Source organism: Mauremys reevesii, linkage group 24 (genome assembly GCF_016161935.1).
Source record: "Mauremys reevesii isolate NIE-2019 linkage group 24, ASM1616193v1, whole genome shotgun sequence".
In the NCBI taxonomy this organism is placed as follows: Eukaryota; Metazoa; Chordata; order Testudines; family Geoemydidae; genus Mauremys; species Mauremys reevesii.
Window position 1 is genome coordinate 10,493,480 of NC_052646.1, and position 25,780 is coordinate 10,519,259.

The 25,780-nt window shown below is 49.9% G+C and overlaps 1 protein-coding gene across 3 annotated transcripts; it reads left to right on the forward strand.

Annotated features, from left to right (window-relative positions):
* The first annotated feature begins 174 nt into the window (after positions 1-174).
* Positions 175-21,691, forward strand: LOC120390417 (NACHT, LRR and PYD domains-containing protein 3-like). Of its 3 annotated transcripts, none has more exons than XM_039513083.1 (10): positions 175-294; positions 7,974-8,040; positions 8,444-8,610; positions 9,543-9,720; positions 11,000-11,065; positions 11,983-13,720; positions 16,130-16,216; positions 16,868-17,038; positions 18,727-18,894; positions 20,782-21,691. In XM_039513083.1, the coding sequence occupies exons 2-10, from the start codon at positions 8,007-8,009 to the stop codon at positions 20,861-20,863; spliced, it is 2,691 nt and encodes an 896-aa protein (XP_039369017.1). In that variant the 5' UTR covers positions 175-294; positions 7,974-8,006; the 3' UTR covers positions 20,864-21,691. The 3 variants fall into 3 exon arrangements, with proteins under 3 accessions (XP_039369017.1, XP_039369020.1, XP_039369019.1); XM_039513085.1 differs by lacking the exon at positions 175-294 and adding an exon at positions 6,797-7,099; XM_039513086.1 differs by lacking the exon at positions 7,974-8,040.
* The last annotated feature ends 4,089 nt before the right edge of the window (positions 21,692-25,780 follow it).

Sequence of the window (25,780 nt, forward strand, 5' to 3'; positions counted from 1 at the left end):
CAATGGATCTTTCCAGTCCTAGTGGGTTGGCTTTGTCCTTTCACCCTAAAGATGTGATTGAGCCCAGTCTCCTCCAGCCTGGCTGCCAGCCGCCCCCTTGCTTTAGGAGCCCTGTTTGACTCCACATGACTCAAAAATCGTGCAGTGTGTGTGTGCATAGAGGCGGGGCTTTCCTCCTCCAGGCCTTCCTTCCTGCTGGGGACAGGAGTCCGGAGAGCACTTTAATACACTACACAGCAACCCAGACGGTGCAGGGCCGGGGGCATCTGCTGCAGACGGTGCTGCGCCTGTAAAGTAAGTGACAGGATTTCCTAGGGCTCTTCCCACCACCCTGCCCAAGCGGGAGCGCTGGGATCAGAGGAGAGAGGCAGAATCTCCCCAACTGCAGCTTTCTGGGTGTGAAGCAGAATGAAAATGAAAGTGAGGGGCTGGGCGGGAGGAGGCTCTGCAGAGGGCAGCTCCTGGTGTGTGTGTGTGTGTCTTTGGCTTTTCCATTCCACGAGGGGTCTGAGATCTTGGCAAGAGCTCAGCCAAGGAGCCTGTTCCCCAGGACGCTCCTGAGGGTTCTCCACAGGGGCCCAGACCTACATCCAGCCCTGTCGTAAACAGCTGGAGCCCGCTGGAGTTGCCTGCTTGTACCAGGGCTGACTTTGGCCTCGTAACAGGAAGGTTGTAGTTTCTGCCCAGCTGATCCAATGACCCCTGGGAGTGATCAGCTCAGTTTTCACTGCCGGAGGCTGCGGCCTGTTGAGCTGGTTCACGTGCCAATGCATGAAGTTGCTTTCTTGAAAGATAAGCCCTGCAGCTTTGGGGGCTGATGCAGGCAGGGTCTCCTCTCTGCACACTGACTAAATCTCCCGCCTGCTGTGCTCAGTCTCAGGGTTTGGCTGTGGTGCGGAGCTATAACTCAAGTGCTGCCCCTAATCTGAGCCCAGTCCACACACACAAACCCTTCATTCGAGTGCAATGGTGCTTTTAACTGGAGCTGGCTGGCCCCTCAGGTCATGGGCGGCCTGTGACCTGCCCATTGGGGGAGGCTTGTCCCTGGCCCCTCTCCTTCTGCCCAAGGCCCCCTCCCCTTCTGCCTCCCCATCCCACAGGAGCCTAGAGCACCCCCACTATGCCCCTGGCCCCAGCTCCAGGTGGCCAGGTGGTGTGGCAGCAGTGCCTCCACCCTGGTGCACCTGGTGCACCAGCCAGCCAGGCCTGGAGTGCTGGGTGGCCAGGTGGTGTGGCTGCAGTGCCCCCAGCCCTGAAGTGCCAGGCGGCCAGGTGGCATGGTCTAAGCATTGGGCGGGCAGCGCAGCCCTGTAGTGTTTCCAATTTAGCTACTTTGTCACTAGATTTAGTGACCCTTTTGGTTTTTCTAGCGAGAAAATAAGTGTCAAAGTGACCAGTGACAAATCTAGCGACTTTCACTGCCATTCAGAGAAATAAATCACCAATATATATAGTCACAGAATCATTTACAAGCAGCTCAATAGTGTTAACAAAATCCATTCCGTGCTCTTCTTACTACATTCTGCTGCACACCAAGTCAACGTCATTATGTCTCAATTGAGCATGTCCTCGGAAGGAATTGAATTCCAGGGCTTCTTGGGCCAAGATCACTATAATCTGCAGGTGAGGAAAAGAAGTTCATGGAGGCTAATTAAATACTTTGCTAAAGCCAGGCACACTTCTGAAAGAGCAGCACATTAGCCAGGGCTTGTTTTTACCCAAATGTTTTTTTTTTCTCTGCTCCGTAGTAGGTAGCACACCCTGTCATGCAGGGAAAGCCCAGCTAATGCAGCAGGCTGGCTGGGGGAGGCAGGTTAGCCAGCCGCACTGATGGAAGGTGGGGTGGGATGAGACAGGGCCATGTGCCCCAATGGGGCAGGGGACACTGTGCCTCCAGGAACGAAGCCCTTACTCCAGGATCAAAGGTGGAGCTAGCTTGATTTCAGTTCCCCTTTACTCCTTCCCCTGGCTTGGCCTGGGGTTAGCTACTCAGCTGTTTTCAGAAATGAAACCCTGGAAGCGGGCGGAAGGGGTCTGGCTAGTGGATTTTTGTTTTTAAATCTACTTTCTTTGCTCTCTGCAGCGCTGAGCTCAGGCCAGGCAAATGCCCTCCTCCCGCTGGCTCTGGGCTCTCCCTTTCACTAACCTGTTGGCTCAAATCCAGGCTGGTAAGAGCCAGATGAAATTAACCAACTCCAGCCTGCCTGGGTTGCAGTGTACAGAGCATCCTTCCCAATAAGCAGAGGGCTGCAGTTTCCTTCCCAATGAGCAGAGGGCGCCCTCCTGATGATGACAGTGACCTGGTGTAGTTGCTGCCGGTGTGCAGCAGAATGTAGTAAGAAGACCATGGAATGAATTTTAATAACACTATCGAGCTGCTTGTCAATGATTTGAGAACATTGCAGGCTCTCCCGGGTGCTGGGACTCCAGCCCCGTCAGGCCACGCAGACTGCTAGTTTCGGCGATATAAGAGATCTCGGGTTGCCGTGTCGACCTTTAATTGGTAGTCCTCCAGTTTGTCATGCACAAAGCTGTGATGGTTTGTCGTGTTCTCTCCCAAGGCCTGAAGCAGCTGGTCAGTACCTGAGTACACAAGAAGGGAGGAATACTTTAGAAAAGCATGGAACGGATTTTATTATCACTACTGAGATGCTCGTGAATGATTTTGTGACTTTCCTCGCCTGGGTATGTGTGTGCGTGGTGTGTGTGTGTGTGTGTGTGTGTGTGTGTATATATATAATTCTCTGTTGCATTCTCTGGATATAATTTTCTGTAAACTTTGTTCAGTGACATTTTTGACTCCTTTTGAGTGCTTAAACAGCTACATCTAAGGACTTTTCAGGCATGGGTAAAAGTAACGTACAGGACTTACCGGTACTGCTGGAGTCCTGAGGGGGGCGTGGCCTCATCCCAAAGAGGCGTGGCCTCTCAAGATTTAAAGGTCCTGGGGAACGAGCTGTGGCTGGAAGACCCAGAGTCTTTAAATCAACCAGGGGCTCCCCGCTGCAGAGGTGGCTGGGAGCCCTCTGGGGCTCAGGGGCAAATTAAAGGGCTGGGGCTCCAGCCGTCGGGGGGAACCCCGAGCTTTGCGGGACTGGGGCAGGGATTTAAAGGGCCCAGAGCTCCTGCCGCTGAGGGAAGCCTGGAGTCCTTTAAATCCTGGCCCCAGCCTGGCCGCCAGAGCCGCGGCCGGGATTCAAAGGGCTCTGGGCTGCCTGCAGCTGCGGGGAGCTCTGAGCCCTTTAAATCCCGGCCCCAGCCCGGCCGCCAGAGCCGCGGCTGGGATTTAAATGGCTCTGGAGCCCTTTCAATCCCTGCTGTGGAAGTCGATGCGGTCCAGCACGGCGCACTGGCTCTTGCTTACTTTCACCTCTGTTTTCAGGGTTTGTCTGGTGACTTCCTGCTATGTGGAGTTGGCAACACTGACTTCCCTCCTTACCAAAACAAAACATTCCCTGAGTATGTTACACAAACACACTCCATCTAAATTCACATACATCGGAGAGGGTTTTCCACAGTTCTGAATGCCAGTTTCACTATTCTGACCGTCACCAGCCCAGTCTGGGGAACCCCCCATCTTCCTCTCAGCGTTGGCGAGGGCCCTTGCTCAGAGTCTCTATTTCTCCCTCACACTCACTGAGCATCAGGATCAGGAGGCCTCTTGTCTCCTGGGTGGCCAGTTGCTAATTGTCTTGGCAAGCCGTCTGTAGCTCGCTTTCTGTGGCTCCAGCCCCTCAGGGAGATCTCCAGTCCTTGGGATGGGAGCCATAAAGTACGTGTTTATCCTAGTAGTCACTAGACGGGAAAACAACTCACAGTTTGCCGGAGGGTTACACAACAGCGGTAAAACCCTGGGACTCAGTCATAGATTCCAAGGCCAGAGGGCACCATTGTCATCTAGTCTGACCTCCTGGCTGACACAGGCCAGAGACCTCCTAGAGCTTTGAGAAAAACATCCAATCTGGATTTAAAAATGGCCAGTGATGGAGAATCCACCATGACCTTGGGTAAATCGTTCCAGGGGTTAATTACCCTCACTGTTAAAAATGTACACCTTATATCCAGCCTCAACTTCCAGCCATCAGATTGTGTTAGCCAGAGGTTCCTAGGGATCACCAGGGCTAGTGTTAGCCTTGCTGGGACCCGCTGCCCAGGCTGAAGCTGGAGCCCCACCACCTGGCGCTGAGGCCTGAGACCGGCTCAGGTTACAGGCCCCCTGCCTGGGGCTGAAGCCCTTGGGCTTCGGCTTTGGCCCCTCTGCCTGGGCTAGTGGGGCTCAGGCTTTGGCCCACCCGCCCAGTGCAGCGTGGCTCAGGCGGGGTCAGACTTGGGTCCCCCTCCTGGGGTCATGTAGTAATTTTTGTTGCCAGAAGGGCGTTGCAGCGCAAGGAAGTTTGAGAACCCCTGTGCTAGACCTTTCTCTGCTAGACTCTGCTAGTCTGTTATTAAATATTTATCCCCCATGTAGACACTTATAGACTCTGATCAATCTCCCATAAACATTTCTGTGTTATGCTAAATACATTGAGGTCTTTGAGCCTATCACTGTAAGGCAGGTTTTTGAATCCTTTAATCATTCTTGTGACTTTCCTCTGAACCCTCTCCAATTTATCAACATCCTACTTGAATTGTGGGCACTAGAACTGGATGATTTTATGGTTTCTTTAAGGTCATTGATAAAAATATGAAATATTGTAGGGCCAAGAACTGATCCCTGTGGGATCCTACTGGAAACACTGACTTGATGATCCCCTAATAATAATTTAATTTATGGAGATATATACCTATTTTATAGACCTGGAAGGGACCTTGAAAGGTCATGGAGTTCAGTCCCCTGCCTTCACAATAGGACCATGTACCAACCTGGAAAGATTTTTGCCCCAGATTCCTAAATGGCCCCTCTCAAGGATTGAGCTCATAACTCTGGGTTTAGCAGGCCAATGCTCAAACCACTGAGCTATCCCTCCCCCTGGTTAGTGTTACATTTTGAGACCTATCAGTTAGCCAGCTTTTAATCCATTTACTGTGTGATGTGTTAATTTTATATCATTCTAGTTTTTGTTGTGCGATACCAAGTCAAACACCTTACAGAAGTTAGGTATATTGCATCAACATTATTACTGTTATCAACCAAACTCATAATGTCATAAAAAAAGATGTCATTAGTTTGACAGGATCTACTTTCCATAAATCCATGTTGACTTGCATTAATTACATTAGCCTTTTAAAATTCTTTATTAATCAAGTCCCATATTACCTGCTCAATTATCTTGCTGGGGATTGATGTCATGCTGACAGGCCTATAATTACCAGGGCCATCCCATTTACCCTTTTTTAAAATTGGCACAACATTAGCTTTCTTCTAGTCTTCTGGAACTTCCCCAGTGCTCCAAGACTTATTGAAAATCAACATTAATAGTCCAGCAAGGACCTTAGCCAGCTGTTTTGAAATTCTTGGCTGCAAGTTATCTGGACTTGCAGATTTAAAAATATCTAACTTTAGTCTCTGTTTAACATCCTCCAGAGATACTAGTTGAATAGAAAGAGTGTTATCACTATGTGATGAGACTATATCATCTGTTTTTTCCCTAAGTACAGAACAGAAATATTTATTGAACACTTCTGCCTTTTCTGCATTATTATTGTTAATTCTACCTTTTTCATCCAGTAATGGACAATACCATTGTCAGGATTCTTTTTGTTCCTAATATATTTTAAAAAATCCTTCCTATTGTCCTTAATTCTGCTGGCCAGAGATTTTTCTTTGAGTCTCTTTGCTTCCCTTATCACTTTCCTACAATTCCTAACTTCTGATTAATATTCATTACTGTCAACTTCCCCTTTTTTCCACTTGTTATATATAATTTTTTTTATTTTTATAGCTGCCTTCACTTCCCCTCTAAACCAGATCTTTGTTTAATCAGACCATCCTTCTTCCTCAGTTATGGGATTTTGGTTTTGGGGCAACTAGTAAGGTGTTCTTAAATAATTCCCAATGATCATTCATATTTTTCTGATTAAATTCTTCCTCCCAGCTGATTTGGCTTATAATTGTTTTCAGCTTTGTGAAATTGGCTCCTTTAAAGCATTAAAGTCTGGACTTCAGGACTTCATTCTGCTTGCATAGTACAAATGTGATCAAGTCATGATCACTTGTACATAAGCTACCATTAATTTTAATTGAGATGGGAGTGTGATTTAATGGTTAAAGCAGGCAAAACTGAGGGTCAGGAATCATAGGCTCTATGCCTCGCTCTGAGAGGGGAATATGGCCTAGCAATTAGAACAGCTGTGCTAAACAGCATAGATCTAACAGATTCATGCTAAGTAGATGAGGTTGGAATCTACCCTCTCAGAGACCAAGGTTCTAGTCCCTGCTGTGCTAGAAATGACCTTGTCCAACCCCACAGTTTATTTGTAAAATGGGGTGGCTGATGCTTTTCTGCCTCTGCACCACTGTGATGAATATGGCGATGCTTGTTCTTGTTTGGGAGGGGTCAGGCAGGAAGGAGCAGATGGTCATCTGTGGTCTTCCACTTAGAGTTGTCAGGGAGCAAGGTCAGAGCTGGCTCTATCCCCTACTGAGTCTACAGAACTGGCTTGGCCTGTGCCAAACTAGCCAATACTGCAGGAGCCTGGGGGAACCAGGTTGCAAATTCACTTAGATGTGGAAACTGGGGCGTGTCTGCAGAACATTGTTGGCCAAGTCACCGTGATGGCATGGTAGTACTTTGGGTAAGGTAGACATGCCTTCAGGTTGTCTGTTTTAACATCCTTTTCTCTAATGCTTTGTCCCCAATGCTCAATACAAATACTTGGCTTTAAGGAGGCTGCTGATCATTATCACTGGTCACAGGCTCCTGAAGGGAAGAACCACAGGTGCCCAGAGTCCAATTTTACCTGATTGGTGATAACGACTGGCACCTGGGGTAGCCTGACCTAGTCCTGGCCTAAGAGTGGAAGCCTCCCACAATTCCAACCTGTGATAATCAAGTGGCCCAAGGCCTGAGGTGGGTGCTCCCAGAGAGACCAGCAAGGGGACAGAGGTTGAGCTAGCCTTGTAACCATGACAACCACTATTCTGGTACAGGACTAGAGGGTACGTACCATTTAGGTGTCTTAACTTTCTCATTTCCTTGTGTCTACACAGGACAGCCTGTGTAGATTAAACAGAACCAACAGTTTTCCCCAGGTTGTTGGATTAAGAAAAGCTCTTCAGCACAGCAATGGCTACTTCCAGGAAAAAGCAGATATTTGTGAAAGCGCCAAGATGGCACAAGAGCTCCACATTCATCAGGGGCATTTCATGAAGATCTTATTCTTGTGGAAGTAGCCGCTGTTCCCTCTAGGTCCTTCCTCTGCAATGCAACCCAAATGTTAGTGGGCTAGAAAAAGCCACTCCCGTATTGGGTGGAGGGCACACTATCAAAGTTGGCTGTACCCATTTCTGACTTTCTACAGTCTGTAGCATTTAAGCAAGCGGTAGGAGATAATCAGGAGATCAAAGGGTTTGTCTACATGGGGAAATTTACTTGCATAATTTCACCACGGTCGTTATACTGGTATAACTCCCATGTGGACACTCTTAGTGTGCGACAACTATAGAGGTCCTACTGCCTCTTTACATCCCTCTGGCAGCAAACTGTAACGTGTGCCAGAGTGATGTGCAGGGGCCTTAATGTGAAAGAAAACCAGGCCTTATCTGCAAACTTTTAAAAACCTGAATAGAACTCAGAAACTAATTAACAGATTTCCTTGGAAGTCCTCAGACAATCCAAGCTTTATTCTGAGACTAGGGACTGAAAAGCTGAAGCAGATACATATTTTCATACAAAACAGAGGCTAAATTCCAGATTTAAGTGCAAAATGACCCAGCTGTAGATATGGCTGCTCCTCCCTCATGCTGAGCTGTTAACCTGGAGATGGACGTGTCGTTCCTTGCCTCTGTGTGATGTACTTTCCCCTCTGCCTAGACTTCTCAGCGACGCAAGAGCAGAGTGAATAAAATGGCTTCCAACCAACGGGCTGCGGTGAGCGAAGGTGAGTGTGATCGATGGGCTCCTCTCATCATGAGCAAAGCAGCACTGCTCCTGCAGTAAAGCTCAGTGCCACAGCTAGCGCCTGCCCCATTCCTGACAGCGCCTCCTGGGAGAGGCTGGGACTAGAACAGTGCTGACATTGTAACAGCCCTGCTCCTGCTCCATTCCCTGCAGCGCCTCCTGCAGGGAGAGGCTGGCACTGCAGTTGCTGTGAACTCCCTCACGGCCTGTGCTCCTATACGATTCCTTAAAATGCTACGATTCCTTAAAATGCAACCTTCTGGTAGAGGCTGCATCTGGAGTAGCTGTGATGTCTCAGATAAGGGTGCCAGTTATCAGTGAGTGATATGAGCCCACCCCAAGCTATAAGTGCCATACTGTCTAAGTGCTGGTCTTCTCCACAGATAATATTGTAGCCTTCAGAAAACACATGGATAATTATACATCTGGGGAGCTGAAGAGGCTGAGCGAGCACTTCCGCCCTGACTTGCTCTACGTCATGGAGAACGACATTCTCACTGTGCTGCAGGAACTCACCAGCAGATGTGTCATCACTGCTCAGCAGGCCCAGGTATGGCACCGCTCATTGACCAGCAGGAAGCCAGGCTAATGCTGCCGGAGCTGAATTCTAAAGGCCCCAGGCATTCTAGGACCTTAGAGCTCTCCCCATGGAGACCTGGTCCCTTGCTGGTGACAGAAAGAGGCTAATGCTGGTCATGAGGTCCAGGGAGATACCACAAACTGTGGGAAAGGTAAATACAGTGTAGAAGTGAGCACCCAAGCTGAGTGACAGAGATCTGCCCCCTAGTTCATCATTATTATAATTCATTGTTCATTTTAATCACACACACGCATCCCCCCCCCCCCCTCCATGCACACACTTCATGTTGCCTTTTTTGAGCTCTCTTGTTCTGGACTGTTCCCTGGCTGGTGGGACTCTGCATTGTTCAGCACTTTCCAGCTTTCAAATACCTCCAGGAGTGAGCAGGTGCCAATGTTCCCCACTGAGATTTTGGACTCTGGAGGGTGCTCAGCCTGTCCCTCTGTTCTAGGCCCGTCGGCATCCACCCGTCAGACGTCTCTAGATCCAGGTGTGCAGGGAACAAAGATAACTCTTAGTTACACTTGGAGCTGGCAAGGAGAAGGCATTGTTAAGAACGATATTTGCCACTGACCTCTTCTGGGAATGAAAATGCAGCACAGCCCCCAATCTGCATTGATCTGGGGACTAAATGCAACGAGGAGTCAGACATGAACCCAGATCTCTGCCACAACAACAAAATGCCACCACTTTTACTTCGCCACCAGTCCACTCTTCCCTGGCAGAGCCTTTCACTGCCCTTCTATCCAGGGACCAGGTACTGGGATGGTCACTTTTAAGAAGTGGCCCTTGGCCATGCGGCATTATGTCACTCTTCTGATTCCATTCTAGCAGCTACGTTCCACCCTGCCATGGCAGGCAGCTTCTGACTCTTTCTCGTCTGGTATCCCTCTGTGGTTTAGGATTACCATGACTGGGAGAGGAACCACGACTCAGCCAGCGCTGCAGAGAAGCTGGCAGATGACATTTTGGCTATGAACCAGGCCGCAGGGCTGGGTCTCTGGGAGTGTCTGTTTGCTCTGCAGAGCAGGTGGGCTCACCCCAATCTCCATGGGATGCTGGAGGAAATAATTCAGAATGGTAACGTACCCATCGCACAGAATGTGGGGACACATGAAGTGGGGGGCATCGGCCATTGGTATAATAGGCAGCTAGCTACCGCGGGATGCTGGGTTGCAGGTTTTTGCTTATTATTATGCGCCATGCAGGCTCTGAGGTGGCTGAGGAGGCAGTATCTGCTATTCAGCTTCCTGGGTTCATCAGTCATCTCCTTGGACTCCAGAGAGATTACTGATTACTGATGAACCCTCAGCCGCCCCGGAACCTGCATGACGTATATAACAAGCTCAGCGTTCTTCCGCCGGGTGGCAGGGGGTCTCAGGACGGGAGGCGTGTCACATTTCTCATTCTCTGGCCGGCACAGCTGGGGCGGTTGGGGATGGCCCAGGCCGGCTCGGGGCTGGGGCAGCTGGCCAGCACAACTTGGGCTGGCTTGGGGCGGCTGGGGTTGGCTTGGGGCTGGGGCTGGCTTGGTGCTCAGGTCAGCCAGCCAGCGTGGCTTGGGTTGCTCGGACTGACCGTCTGGGGCCATCCCAGTGCTAAGGTGGCTGAGGCCGGGCCGGAGCTGGGGTGGCTGGGCCCAGCCCGGGGCTCGGGCCAGCCGGCTGGAAGGGCTGGGGCTGCTCGTGCTGGACTGTCTGGGGCTGGCCTGGAGCTTGGGTCAGCTGGCTGGTGCGGGAGGGTGGGAGACTTGGGGTTCCAGCCACTAGGGGGGGACCCTCTTGTGGAAGGGATGGGGCTGGGGGGGCTAGCCTCCCCGAGGGCTATGTGGCGGGGGAGGGGGCGGGAATCCACAGGAATCCTATGAACAAGTGACCAGAGAGCTGGGGAAAAGCAAGTGTGACCAGAGCTGGGCACAAGCAGAGAGGAAGAAGGATCTGTGCAGAAGAGGGACCCCTTTTGGCTGGATAAGGAGCCTGCAGAGAGATTGCTGGGCAGAGAGCAGCTCCTACAGTGCAGTGATGAGCATGAAAAGAGAACAGCAAATAGTTGGTCAGGAGACAGAGGACTGTGTCCTGAGCTCAGACACGGACGGCTTCGTGTCTGCACAAGGGTGAGAGCTGGTTTGACCAGCCATGTGGAGATGAGCCCAGCGTACCTCATAGCAGAGAGGAAACAAGATTCAGTTGTAATAAATATAAAAGGGAAACTCAGTGTGGCATTGCTGATGTTAAATAAAGAGGTAAAACTAAGAGCCCAGAACAATGAAATGTGATGGTATTTGAATATTTGTAACCATAACCTATGTCACAGAATAGCATAGTTTGGGCCGTCTCTCTCTCTCTCTCTCTCTTTCTAGGTCAAAATCTGTTAAAGGAAAATCTCCTGAATGAAAATGGGCACGTGCTTGATGCCGAACTGAAAGGTACCGTGATGGAATTTCATCCCTGTTCATGACAATAAAGGGCTCAGTCATGCCTTATAGGCACTGATCTGTACTGGGGCTGGGACAGAACCTCTCGACTCAGGGTCAGCTTCAGTGGGGCACAACTCCCCAGTGGTCCAAGGAAATACCCCTGTAGAGAGTGCAGCTTACCCCCATTGTGAGCCCAGCTATCTCCGCTAGCCAGGGCACCCAGAACAGGGCCATGGCCCTGCCTCCTCCTCAGCCCCCATCGGGGTCTCATGTGTCCCAGAAGGTGCTAGGAGGAGGAAGCAGGATAATTGTGCCATTACAATTGTGTCCATCTGGTTTAGAGGTAGGAAGGCTTCTTACACCCTTTCCCCCTTGTGCAAGCGCAGAACAGCTGGGCTCAAACTGGCTCTGCGTGTATTGAACTGCAGTGGCATCCACTGGGCAGCTCAGCATGAATGCCGGGGCTTCTCTGCTCTCCTTCAGCTACACCTGCAGCTGCACTTCCAGGGATCCTTATTTTATAGGCACACGGAACCAGCTGTGGTCAAAATTAGACCTATCAGAGTTGCTGGGTTTGCTAGAATTGAATATCCCAAGCTGGAACAGGAAACCTGATGCGATCCTGTTGGATCTCAGTGCAAGCTCCAGGGTAAACCAGAAAGTATTCACGATCTGACTCAGCAGAGGAGAGGGCAGAGGGAAGACAAAGATGTGAGATCAGAGCAGTTACTTATCTGTCCACACCTCAGTTTGGTATCTGGTTAGAATATAAATGAGAAGAAAAGTGTCTCTATCAGGCCTCTGCTTGGTATCTCTCCAGGTGCACATGGTCATTGGCAGTAAGGGGGGAGGTCCAAAATGGGAAAGACAGCGAGAAATATGACTGGGGGACGCCATGTCTGTCTCAACACATTTCTTCGTTCCAGTTTGCCAAAAAAAGCACAAAGATAATCTCTGTGACTTGACATGGATGATGAAGGAAAACAGGAGCTCAGGGAAGTCACGGGGACCTCAGCCTCCCTCCATCTCTAGCCACTATGTGGAGCTGAAGGTTGTCTCAGACCATCACTTCAAGAAGCAGACACACCAGGAGCACGAGGCCCTGGCCGCGGCTGGGGAGCTGAATGAATATCGCCTCCAGAGGAGAATGAAGAGTGAGCTGGAGCGCATCGCCCCTGACCGGCTCTTCCGCTGGTGCTTTCGAACCCGCCGTCTCCCCCTGTCAGTGATGGTGAGCGGAGTCGCCGGCGTGGGCAAGACAACCCTGGTGCAGAAGTTCATCTTTGACTGGGCAACGGGGAAGCACTATCAGAAATTTGCCTTTGTTTTCTTCTTCAAGTTCCGGGACCTGAACACTATTACTGAGAAGAAGAGCCTAGAATCTCTGCTCTGTCAAACATATCCACACCTCCGGGACAAGCTCCCAAGAGTCCTGGAAGACCCTGAGAAGCTGCTTTTCATCTTTGATGGCTTGGATGAGAGCAAGACTGATTTGAAATTAAGCAGAGGTGGATCCCATGAGCTGTGTAGGAATCCAGGGGATGTGAAGCCACTGACTGTGATTGTCGCCAGCCTGCTGAAACAGACTCTGCTGAAGGGATGTTCTGTGCTGCTCACCAGCCGCCCCAGCAAGTTGAGCAGTTTGGAGGCTGGAGTCTTCCATAGAGTGGCCAGTATTGTGGGCTTCCTCTCCAAGGAAAGGGAAAGATACTTTTCCATGTTCTTTGGAGATGAGCGAGCCTCCAGGGAGGCCTTTGCGTATGTGAGGGACAATCAGGTTCTGTACACGTTGTGCTACAACCCGTCTTACTGCTGGATCACATGCACGGCCCTGAAACCCTGCTTCACTGCCAAGGCAGGGAGACCACAGCCTGCACCCAAAACAGTGACCCAACTCTTTGTCAGCTACGTCACCCATATTATGGCCAATCACACTCAGGAGCGGCCTGAGCCACAGCGGATGCGAGATACATTGATAAGTGTCGGATGGTTGGCTGAATACGGCATCACAAACCACATTCTAGTCTTTGATCTGAAGTATTTACAGGATTTCAATGTGGAGTTTTCTCCATTCCTCAGTGGCTTCTTGGTGGAGAACCCTCAAACCGATGACTCTTCCCAGGTGACCTACTCCTTCCTTCACCTCACCATCCAGGAGTTCTTTGCTGCCCTCGTGCATTACCTAGATTATAAGGAGGTCAAGTTCAGAGACACAATGGCTAAAGCCAGGTCCTGTAAGGAAGGTGACTATGAGATCTTCTCTCGCTTCCTGGCTGGGCTTTCCCATCCTGCAACCAAGATGCCCCTGGAGAAATATGTGGGGAAGTTCTCTGCAGAGGCAACTCGCAAGGTTATTGGGTGGCTCAGTGAGATGAACTATGAAGAGCTGCAAAGCCCAGAAGAGCCCAAGGGGAAGAGGAGGCTGATGAATGTATTCAATTTGTTTTTTGAATCCCAGAACAGCCAACTTGTGCGTGATGTGGTGGGTAAAGCTGCCCATATGGACTTCTCAGAGTTATACCTCATGCCGGTGGATTGCACAGTCCTTGCTTATGTGTTGAGTTGCTGTGAAGAAATACAGCGCCTAACCCTAGATTCCTGCTTCATCCAGAACGAGGGCCTGGAGCGACTCAGAGCTGAGCTGCACAAAGTCAGAGAACTGAGGTAGGAAAAGAGGTCATGTGTAAAGTTTAAAATATTAGGGACTTGACGTGTCAGTGGCCTCAGCAGGGCTGTCAGGTAGCTGGTGATTCCCAAGAGTGTTACATATACGGACATTACACCATTCTGTAACATACAAGATCCAAGCCCATGTTATAGTCATCCTCTGTCTATGTCACTTGTGGCCCATTTTGCAAGAGAAAAGTCATTTCATGGACCAAACATCTCACCTCCCTAAGGCTTGCTTCCCAAATACTTAATTCTGCAGACCTCCAAGGAAGGGCTGCATGGATCACTGGTGGTCCACAGACCCACAAGTGGAACCGTCTGTCTATCTCAGGGTTTTATACTGGCACCCGTCATCACAGTATGTGAGCACCTGCAGCGTGAAATCTATAGCAACAGTGAAGTCCTTAGTCTGGACGTCATGAAGCTCCAGCTCTTCTCTATTTTCAGAGTCAAAACTCTGCTTGGAGAAGGGTTTTTGTTTATAGATTTTTTTTTTGAGCTTTTATTAAGTTTCTGTCTTTGGGGTGGGGGTGTTGGTAGAAGGCATGTCCGTGCCATGGCATCCTTAGGGCAGAAAAGCTACTGCGTTGTCACTTAGTGGGAATAAGAGCTTCCTGAAAAAGACAAGTTGGGCCTCTTGGCACCAGAGATTCAAATCCCAGGGGGACCCGCTTAGCAAAGAGAGACACTGAGTTCCAGGGTGTTCCTGGATGTATGTGCTTGGAAGCAAGGTCCATCAATAGCTATTAGCCAGGGTGGGCAGGGGTGCAAAACCATGCTCTGAGCGTCTCGTTTGCCAGAAGCTATTATACTGGGCAATATCTGGATTAAGCACTTTTTCTCACCCCACTAGGTATTGCAGTCCTTAGTATACAGGTTTGTCCCTTAAATCTGGGCCAGTCTCTTCTGTTGGAGTCTTCAGTCTTCTGAGTGTCCTTGTTGCTTTTGCCCCGGTGTCCTGAGACAGACAAACTCCTCTTCCTCACTGAGGTGTAGTGTGCTGCAGCTCCTGCCTGTCACTGCAGAGCAGGTTGCATGTCAGTGCTAGTCTGTGTCCATGGGACCCAGTTCTGCTTGTCTTGTGCGCCCAGCGCTCTCATTGAATTCACAGGCGCTTTGGGTGGGAGGGATCAGGCCTTGCACTTTGGGAGCCCGCGGCATGAAAAGTCCCCTCACGGTAGCTGCAGTGCAAGCGAAGGTTAAGGTGCAGCTGCCCCTCTGCTGTGCTCGTGCAAGGAAGGATGGGTTTGTAGTTAAAGCGCAAATTTCTGCCTGGCTCTGCCGCTGACTCACTGTGTGATCCTAGGCAAGTCGTTTTCCCCTCTCTGAGCCTCAGTTTCCCCTTCTCACAATAGCAACACTGCAGTAGCGCGTGGTGGAGGGTTGGTGGCTGGGAGGTTTCACTGATCAGTGTCCATAGGGCACTTTAAGATCCTCAGGCGGCAGGAGCTGGTGAAATGCACAATGCCGTTGGGCTGGGCCTGGCAGGCGCGCAGCACTGAACACAGCCCCGCACGAACTGGCCTGGAGTCTCCCAGGAGCCTTGGTCCTGAGCAGCCGCTTCGTTCTCCCAATTAGGCACGTCACAGAGCCGTGGGGAGGCACTCTAGGCTGTGTCTCTATGGTTAGACCCCACTGTGGGAGGACTCTAACCAGAGGCCCTGCGTAGAGCACAGCCCCCACCTTGCCTGCAGCCACAGAGCTATGGCTAGAGCGACACTGTGCCGTCACCATGTGTTGTAGGGTGTCGCTCTGGCTGTTGCTGTGGGCGTGTTGGGGGCCCTGCTTTAGGCAGAGGTAGCTCAGGGAGGGGGACACTGGGTGTGGATGGGGGGCCTTGAGGAGGCGCTAGGCACGGTGGGAGTCAGAGCAGGTTTCGGAGCACGCCGAGGGTCTGTCTACACTGTGCTCAGAGGTGTGACTGCAGCCGAGCTCGCTTTGATCTAGCTCAAGTGACGACAGCGGTGAAGCCGCCGCAGCGTGAGCTACGTGTGCACAGTCCGTGCTGCTGTTATCTGAGCCTGCTGGATCACGTCAGCACGCGCTGCAGTCACCCCTCTGAGCGCAGTGTAGTGTGAGCGGGGGCAGGGCAGCCCGCGAGAGGAGCAGGGCGAATAGGGGAAATGCCGTTGGGGTACCAGAGAGCCGTGAGACAGGGAGGAAGCTCGAAGAGGGGATTGTGAGGCACAGGGAGGATTTATGGATTGGAGAGGGAGGAGGAGCGAGCTGTGGAAGGATTTGATGGGTCTGGAATTGATGTAAATGAGGTAATGCAGATTGAACAAACATGCAAATCTTCCATTGCATAATTTGCATAGCACATCCAGCTTTCCAAACCCGCAGCCTTGGCAGATTTGTCTCCGTATCCAGCCTGAAATGCTTTGTTCTTTCATTTCTCACCAGTCTCCTGGATAACGATCTGAAGGATCCTACAATGAAGGATATTTGCAAGGCCCTAAAGCACCAGAACTGTAGGCTAGAGGCTCTGAGGTAATTCAGTATCACTCATTTTCAAATGTATTTCATGCTCTGAAGAGTCATGGGGCTTGCAGCCTGTGTACATGGGGATGGGAGATAAGGCATAATGATAAGCTTGGGGCTCTGCCATTTTGCTCTGGGCCGTTGTCTGTTTTTTTTTGTTTTGTTCAGTACATGGATGGGGGATGGGAGATGGCCAGGGAAAATCCAGGATGTGCAGGAAGTTGTGGTGGTGATTTGGAACACAGCTCTTTTCCCTTGGAGTTACACGGAACCAATGTCCCAGCAGCGGCCATGCTAGGGACCTGTGAAATGCAGCTCCTCCTGAGTGCTTGTGGTCACTAGTGATCCTTTGGCCGCTCACTCTGCCAGCTGTAACCCATCCCCCTTGAGATCCTTCTGGCTCTGGGCCCGTCCCCATCTGTGTGCCATTGGTTCTGACGGGTCTCCTCCCTCCTGGCTGGCTGATTGTTCTCTGGGCTCTCTCACTCATTTCCTTCCTACCTCTGTTCTGATTTGTCAGCTCTCCATTCTGTTCTCTTGTTTGTTCTCCCTCCTCCTCCTCCTCCTGACTTTGACAGTTTCTCTCTCTCTCTCCTCTTTACCTTTTTCTGGTTTTCTCTCTCATTCATTTGGCTCCTTCTCTCCCTGCCTGCTCTCTAGCCTAGGGAGGAACGCGTTCACTGAACAGTGCTGTGAAGAACTGGCATCTGCCCTTGCGGAAAACCGGACCCTCCTGAGTCTCGAACTCAAGAAGAATAAACTGCGGACAATGGGCCTTTCTTACCTGTCAAGGGTGTTTGTGTCCCCAGAGTGCAAGATTCGGAAATTAGGGTAAGTATCAGTCTGACAGTGACGCTTCTGCTCTAGGGCACTGAAGGTTTCCAGGGTGTTTGCTCTTCCCCTCTAGACACCTGTGTTTGTCTGTCAAAGCCCTTCACCCCTTTCCTGGCATAAGCATAATTTCAGATCGTGTCAGAGAGGGTGACACAGAAACAAGGATTCGCAAGGGTACAAAAAATCTTGTCAGGTTCACAAGGTATGCTGGTCCCATCTCCTGTGGAGCAAACCGCCCAGGGGAAGGGGAGGTGAAACATTCCTCCCACTCCACGTCCTTGGCGGGAGTGGCCAGCCCTGCCTTGATCAGCCAGCACTGCTTTGAAATCCCAGCCCAAAGGATCTCAAGAGCCTGATCATGCCTGGGCTCCAGAAGCAAAATGCTTTCCAGGAAAGAGCGGTTGGGGCTGTTCTGATCTTGTGCTGGTGTGAGCACAGCAGGGAGTGGAAATGGAGGGGTTTCTACGGGCTCAGATCTCTGGTCAGCTATAGCACTAGGAGGAATTATTTCTGGGAAGTTCTATAGGCTATGCCAGCATTTTGCAAAGTTTGGGTCACAACCCAGTACTGGGTCGTGGCATGTAAGGCACTGGGTCGCTCTGGTCATCACCGCTGACCGGGATGCTAAAAGTCCCGTCAACGGTGCTGCCCAGCTAAGGCAGGCTAGTGCCTACCTGTCCTGACACTGTGCTGTGCCCCGGAAGTGGCCAGCAGCAGGTCTGGCTTCTAGGTGGGGCGGGGGCACAGGGCTCTGCGTGCTGCCCCTGCCCTGAGCACCAGCTCCGCATGGCCAATGGGAGCTGGGGGGGGGCAGTGCCTGCAGGCGAGAGACGCGTACCTCCGCCTAGGAACTGGACCTGCTGCTGGCCACTTCAGGCACAGAGCATTCCGCATGGCCAGGACAGGCGGGAAGCCTGCCTTAGCTCCCCTGCTGCGCCGCTGACCGGGAGCTGCCTGAAGTAAGTCCATGGCCCAACCCCTGCCCCAGCCCCGAGCCCCCCCCAAATTCCAGAACCCCTTCCTGCACCCCAAACCCCTCACCCTTGGTCCCACCCTAGAGCCTGCACCCCCAGCCCAGAGCCCTGATCCCCTCCCGCACTCCAACCCCCTGCCCTAGCTCTGAGCCTCCCCAAACCTGGAGCCCTTCCTGCACCCCAAACCCCTCATCCCCGGCCTCACCCCAGAGCCTGCATCCCCAGCCCAGAGCCCTGACCCCCAACATCCTGCCCCAGCCTTGAGCCCCTCCCACACCTCAAACCCCTCATCCCCAGCTCCGTTGGGTCGCGGGCATCAACAATTTTCTTCAACTGGGTCCCCAGAAAAAAAGTTTGAAAACCTCTGGGCTATGTTGTGCAGGAGGTCAAATCAGATGATCTTAATGGTCTCTTCTGGTCTGAGATTCTATGCATCTAGTGGATTGCTGATTAGGAATTAGCGTGGTGAAGAGTCCCTGCTAATATGGATGCAGCCCCCGTGCCAGCTTTAGATTTGTTAAACCTGTGTGATTCTGCATATGTGGTGAGATTATCAGAGAGAGGGAGTGAGGCAGAGGGAGGCAAAGTGACATGGACCAGTAAAGTGAGGATGGTGGGGAGATGGACATAGGCAGCCAGACAGTGCAGGAAGCCCTGTCAATGCTGTGCTGCAGCCTTTCTCTAAGGTATGTGTCCGATGTTCTGCTGCAGCCTCCAGGGAACTGGTTTGTCAGATGAATCCTGCGGGAGCCTCTGCTCTGCTCTCTCCAAAAACTCCAGCCTCCGGCATCTGAACCTGAGTGCGAATATGTTCACCGATCGCTGTGCTGAAGAAGTGCATCTCCTCATCCTGACGTGCCCCAGCCTCACTGAGATCAGGTAAGGTGGCAACTCCGGCTCGTCCTGCAGGGCAGACACAGCGAATTTGTTTTCTTTTCTCCTCTCGTTATGCACACCCCCTTTGCCTGTGCAAACCTGTTGCATAATTTCTTTATTCTTGGTTATGGAGAGGTTGACTGGGGAGAGATGCCTCAGGGGACTGGGAATGGATCCAGTCCTGGTTGGTGGGGACCAAAGGTCACTGCTGTCCCATGGCTGGTTGACGATCCATGTCACAAACTTTGGTGCTTTTAACCACTCCCTAGTGAACAAGTATCACATCACAATAGTCTGTATCCAAACTGGCATCACTTACCCCGGTCTGCTGGCAATCTCAGCAGAGAAACCAAGGAAGACATGGGGTGCGGAGCCCAGCCAGTTCTCTCAGCACTCGAAGGGTCCTGCCAGGTAAGGGGTGAGGCACCGGCTGGTGCCAGTGCGCATGGCAGGGGCGCGAGGGCTTCCAGTGCTGTGCTTGTTCTGGGAATCTGCCGAGGAATCAGACTCCAGTGATGTCTGTTCAGCACTTGTCACGGCCCGAAAGTCCCCTGCCCCCCAAATAATGATGTAAAGAAACAACGATTGCCATTTGTGTGTTGTTTTTCTGAATGGAGGAGCAGTCTGGACAGGAGCTATTCAGAATGGGCCTCGCCCAGCTGAGTTGGCGTTGCACATCCGTGGGCAGAACCATGTAATGAACAACACAGGGAGCTCTGTGGATAAGGGGTGATGGCAGTCTGTTGGTCAGGCTTTAGAGAGTTTTTAAGCTGTCTTGGTGGTTCAGTGCCAGAGACCAGTGACTCAGTGGCCAAACACCCGTGAAGGCCTTGCGGTGGGGAGTGTGGCAGCTTTACAGGGCTGTGTGGACATCGCATTGAAGGGACCTTTTCTGTCTCTACAAAGATTGATCACAGGGACTTGAGCTGACGTGCTCCTGACTATTCCACCCTCCTGTTTTCTGCCCTCCCAGCTTTCTGAATTTTTATACCACATCCACCCCTGTGGTGCCTTCCCAGTCCTGCTCCTCCCCGGTCTATTCAGAATGCAGCCAAAGTCACCCGGCTGGCCTGCCAGTTGGACTCCATCACTCCCCTCCCGTTTAACCCAATCACCTCTCAGAGTCTCACTTCACATCTCTCCCCAGTGCTGCTCCGGCCTAAAGCTCTGCTCTTGTTACTTGGCAGCGTGCTTCCCAAACTTTGACACGCCAGGTGAGACCAGGGTTGCTGGGTAACAAGCGGAAAGATTATGCAGTGGTTCGGATACTGGCTTGAGAGACCAGCATTCAGTTCCTTGCTCTGGCACAGACTTTCTGTGGGCAAGTCACTTAGGATAAACTCTTCAAAAGCCCCTAAAGTTCCATTTCCAAAATTGACTTTAAAAGATATTAAGGTTTTGTTGACTTCCATGGAGACTTAGGCACCTGAGCCATGTTTAAAAATGGGATTTGGGATCCTAAGTCACTTGGATGCTTTTGCAAATGTTACCCATAGGCCTTGCCTAGCAGAACAGGGACTGCGCGGCTTGCTGGGGTAGATACCTACAGTGCACCAGGGTGCCACACACTAAGCGTCCGTGCGGACCCTACTACTGCACACTAAGAGCTCCTTAGTGCACCTTGACCTGCTCTGCTTTGAAATGGGTGTAGGTCAGCGTGCACTAGGGAGCTTTCAGCATGCAGTAGCAAGGTTCACACAGCTAGTCAGTGCACAGCGGGCTAATGCGCTGTAGATTACACGCCCCCCAGGGGTGCTGCACGGATAAATATGCTAAGACTGAGACTAGAGCCATGTAAATACCTAACAGAGAGAGCAACAGCAGAGTCCTGTTCATCTGTGATATGAGTTACTGGAGGGTAACCCTGGGTATTTTCTGTTTGTCTTCTAGGCTAGGTTTGAACGACTTCTCTCCAGAGGTGGAAAAGCAGCTGAAGAACGTGCAGAGAGAAGGGCTGGCCATTCATTTTTAAAGAACAGAGCTGTACTGTTCCATGCTGTGAAAGCAGCACTGGACGCTAGTGATGCACTGCCTGGTGCAGCGTCTACTGCCTGTGATTCAGTGCGAGGGGTGACAGCTGGAGATTAAAGCACACTGCATAAGACATATAGGGGCACATTGCAAGGAAACTCGGGCCAAACTCCTATGATGGATCTGCTGAGCTGGGGACTACAACTCCCATCAGTCCCCGCTGCACATCCCCTTCCTCCTGGCCAGGTAAGGAAGCGGCAGCCACATGGCAAGTAGGTGGCGGAAGGGAAACTGAAACAGCAGCCGCATGGCAAGCAGGGAGTTGGAGAGAAGCTGAATTCAGAGTGGAGTTCCCAGGAACCATATGTGTGGAACAGAGCCATGTGGGACTTATGGGGGAGCAGCAGCGCTGGGCAGGAACCCAGCACAGAGGGGCCCCAATGACAGACACTAACTGAGCCTGGCCTGGAAACCTACAAGTTCCTATTTGCTTGGAATAGAGACTGGACGGGACGGGGCACCCCAAGCACAAGCCAGGACAAGCCCTGACTCTCGACTGGACTGCCCCAGGGGCCCAAACATTTACTGCTATCGCTCTGTTTGAACTGTAATTGTTTAAGCCACTATACCTAAGGTATCTACAACCTTTCCTTTGCTGCTGGCATTTCTAAAGCATTTCTGTTCTTGGTATGAAAATTATTGTCCCCTCTGGCTAAGCAGCAGTTCTGCAGAAAAGGCCCTAGGGGATTACAGGGGACAAGAAGCTGGATATGAGTCAGCAGTGTGCCCTTGTTGCCAAGAAGGCTAATGGCATATTGGGCTGTATTAGTAGGAGTATTGCCAGTAGATAAAGGGCAGTGATTATTTCCCTCTATTTGGCACTGGTGAGGCCACATCTGCAGTACTGTGTCCAGTTTTGGTCCCCAAAGTACAGAAGAGATGTGGACAAATTGGAGAGAGTCCAGTGGAGGGCAACAGAAATGATTAGGGGGCTGGGGCACATGACTTACGAGGAGAGGCTGAGGGAACTGGGATTGTTTAGTCTGCAGAAGAGAACAGTGAGGTGGGATTTGATAGCAGCCTTCAACTACCTGAAGGGGGCATTCCAAAGAGGCTGGAGCTTGGCTGTTCTCAGTGGTGGCAGATGACAGAACAAGAAACAAAGGTCTCAAGTTGCAGTGGGGGAGGTCTAGGTTGGATATTAGGAAACACTATTTCACTAGGAGTATGGTGAAGCACTGGAATGGGTTACCTAGAGAGGTGGTGGGATCTCCATCCTTAGAGTTTTTTAAGGCCTGGCTTGACAAAGCCCTGGCTGGGATGATTTAGTTGGTGTTGGTCCTGGTTGAGCAGGGGATTGGACTAGATGACCTCCTGAAGTCTCTTCCATTTCTTCCAGTCTCTTCTATGATTCTAAGAGATGATTTTTGTGGCTTGTATTATACAGCAGGAGGTCCTCTGCAAAAATGTCCTGGATATTGATCATGTTATTCACACAGTAGTGAAAATAGTGAACTACATAAGAGTGAGGGGATTTAGTCATCGGCAATTCATTTCCCTTCTTGAAGACACTGACGCCGAAAACCAGGACTGACTTTATCATACAAATGTCCTCTGGCTCAGCCTAGGAAAGGTATTGCAGCAAGTGTGGGAGCTCAGAGATGAAATTTGCACTTTTCTGGAAAAGAAAATGATTTTCCTGAATTAAAGAATTCAAACCGGGTATGCGTCTTCACTTTTGGTGTGGATATCTTGGCACATTTAAATTAACAATGTAAAGCTGCAAGGAAATAATGTGTTTGTACACAAATTGTATTCTACTGTGACAGCTTTCAAAGCTGAGTTAGTCTTGCTTTCAAAACAAATTAAGGACAAAGTGTTTGCTCACTTTCCAATACTGAAATACTTGGAAGTGTCACCAGAGCAGACAGAAAATTCAAGCAAAATTTTGAGTGACTTGCACGGAGAATTTTTTCATCAACTCTCTGACTTTGCGAAGATAGAGAAGACACTGGAGCTGGTGTCATGCCCACTGTCATTTGACTACAAGAAAGCCCCGCAAGAATTACAACTAGAGCTCATTAATATCCATTGTGATTCCACCTTGAAGGAACAGTACAATTCAGAAAAACTGGACAGGTTTTATGCCTCCTTGAGTGAAACAAAGCTCCAAAAAATATCCACAAGGTGGCACAGAAAAATCTTTGTTTTGTTCGGCTCCACCTATGTGTACGAACAAACATTTTTCCTGCTGAACTACAACAAATCTCCCTCCTGATCCCAGTTAACTCATCTCAGCTCGGTATTACGGATTTCCACAACAAGAATGACACCGGACTTTGATGCCCTTGTAAAGAAGGGTGACCAGCTGCATTGTTCACATTAATCAAAGAGGGCATGGAAAGGGGTTACATTTGGTGTAATAGATTGTTATGATGGTATATTTATAATAGTAAGTAAGGTTTTATGTTTATTTTCACTATAATATGTCTTTATTAAATAGAGTTTCTTTGAATATCTCTGAATTGTTAATTTTGTGAGCATTCATTGCCTACCATAGAATTTCCCTAGCCAGATGGGTCTGCCCACCCCTGCTCTAAGAGGCAATACTTCCTCTCTCACAAGCACAGAGTCTGTGTAGCAGAAACTTTTAATAAAAGGAGGGAAGTAACTCAGCATTCATTTGGGAAAACACTGCAACTAAGGTTCACAAACATAAACCATGAGCAAAAGACCCACCCCCAAGTAAGTTGGGCAGTGTCCTTTTCCCCTCAGGTTCTTAAGTCCCGCAACCCAAAAGTCCCTTTAACATGCCCGTCCCTTCTTTGCATCCCACTCACAGTTGTTTTCCTTGGCCAGTGCAGCCCCAGACTTCAGATGTTCATCTGCAGATTTCACCTCCCACTCTGTGTGGAGGCGGGTGGTGGTAAGGAGGCACCTTACACACTCCGCTGTTCGGGCACTCGCTCATCGCCCCAACAGCCAATTGCTGTGCCTCTCTGTTGGGCTCTGTTCTGGCTCTTTCCACCAGCCACCCTTCTGGCCACTTGCCATGCCTCTTCACCAGCCACTCTGCTGGCCACACCCCTCCACCAGCTGCTCACACCAAGATGTCTTCAGGCCCCCACTTAACACAGCTCTGATTTCAGATATTAGTGGGGGGAGTCTCAGTGCTGGTGCACACTGGGCACTCTCTGGTAATAAAGATACTGTCTCAAAGTAGGGCTAATACTTAGACATCAGTGATTTTAGCTCTGCAGCATGTAACAATACAGGTCTGTCTCATCTTACGCTGGGGTTACGTTCCACGGTCAGCGCATAAAGTGAAAACAGCGTATAGTCAAAATTACATTGAGTGTAATGGCGGGCGGAATCGCACACACTACAGGAACAGTATTTAAATTATTTTTCTCTTTTTTTTGTTTTGTTTTTGCTAACCATGTAAAGCTGAATTCGCTGATGTTAAATGCGCGTAAGATGCAACAGACCTGTACTCTTAACTCTTCTTTTTTACATCATGGGGAAAGCACAAAGGTCAAATACCATCTAAAACCCTTAAACAGCACCACATACAAGTACTCATCCACACCCACTCTCAACTCATGGGGCTGTGGAACCCATATCCCCTAGCAAATGCCGTTGAGTTGATGGTGAGTTCCTCCATTGGGTTAGGCCAGGTACAGTTCTGCTGCCCTCATCTCACCCAACAAGGGTAACAACATTTTATTACTCCTGCCCCAATAACAAGGAGACTGGGGATCCAACACCAGCCACAAGTGATCATTTGGGCAAGCAATCCCATCATGCTGAGCACCTAGGCAGGGTGGGTGTGTTCATGCAAACGAGATCAGTTCCTGAAGTCTTTTTCCACTAGATGTCAGGGGAGAGCTCATTCAGACTCTGCTTACATTTACAAAAGCTGCAGAGTAGATATTAAGAAATCTTTAAGGATAATTAAATGCTGGCACAGGTACCAAGGGAGGTTGTGAAATCCCCATAATTTTTAAGAACAAGTTAGACATCTGTAAGTGATGATCTAGGTATACATGGGATGCCTCAGAATGGAGGCATGGACTAGATTAATGGTTCTCACCCACAGGTACATGTACCCCTGGGGGTACGCAGAGGTCTTCCAGGGGGTACATCAACTCATCTAGGTATTTTCCTACTTTTACAATAGGCTACATAAAAAGCACTAGCGAAGTCAATACAGACTAAAATTTCATAAGGACGATGACTTGTTTGTATTGCTCTGTATATTCTAAATCTAAACTGAAATTTAAGTGCAATATTTACATTACAGTTGATTTATTTTATAAATATATGGTAAAAATGAGAGTCAACCATTTATCAGTAGTAGTGTGGCTGTGACACTTTTGTGTTTCTATGTCTGATTTTGTAAGCAAGTAGTTTTTAAGTGAGATGAAACTTGGGGTATGTAAACAAATCAGACTTCTGAAACGGGTACAGTAGTCTGGAAAGGCTGAGCATCACCTGACTTGATGACCTCTCCAGGTCCCTTCCAGCCCTACATTTCTGTGATTCTATGTGCTATGCCTACTTGTACCTGTTTTATTTATTGGACTCTTAAAGAGAGAGACATTCCAATTCTACTTACCAGCTCTATGCCTGTATTAAATACACATTACAGCCAGGTACCAAGTCCTCTAACAGAGGGGATGCAACCTTTCAGCAGTGGTGTGCTGAGTCTTCATGTATACACGCTAATTTAAGGCTTCACGTGCCAGTAATACATTTTAAGGTTTTTAGCAGCTCTCTAAGTCTATAATATAGAACCAAACTACTGGTATATGTAAAGTAAACAAGGTTTTCAAAATGTTTCAGAAGCTTTATTTAAAATGCAGATCTTATTAGTTTAGTGTGATCCTTGCCCTTGCTTTTCCTTGTTAAATTTTCC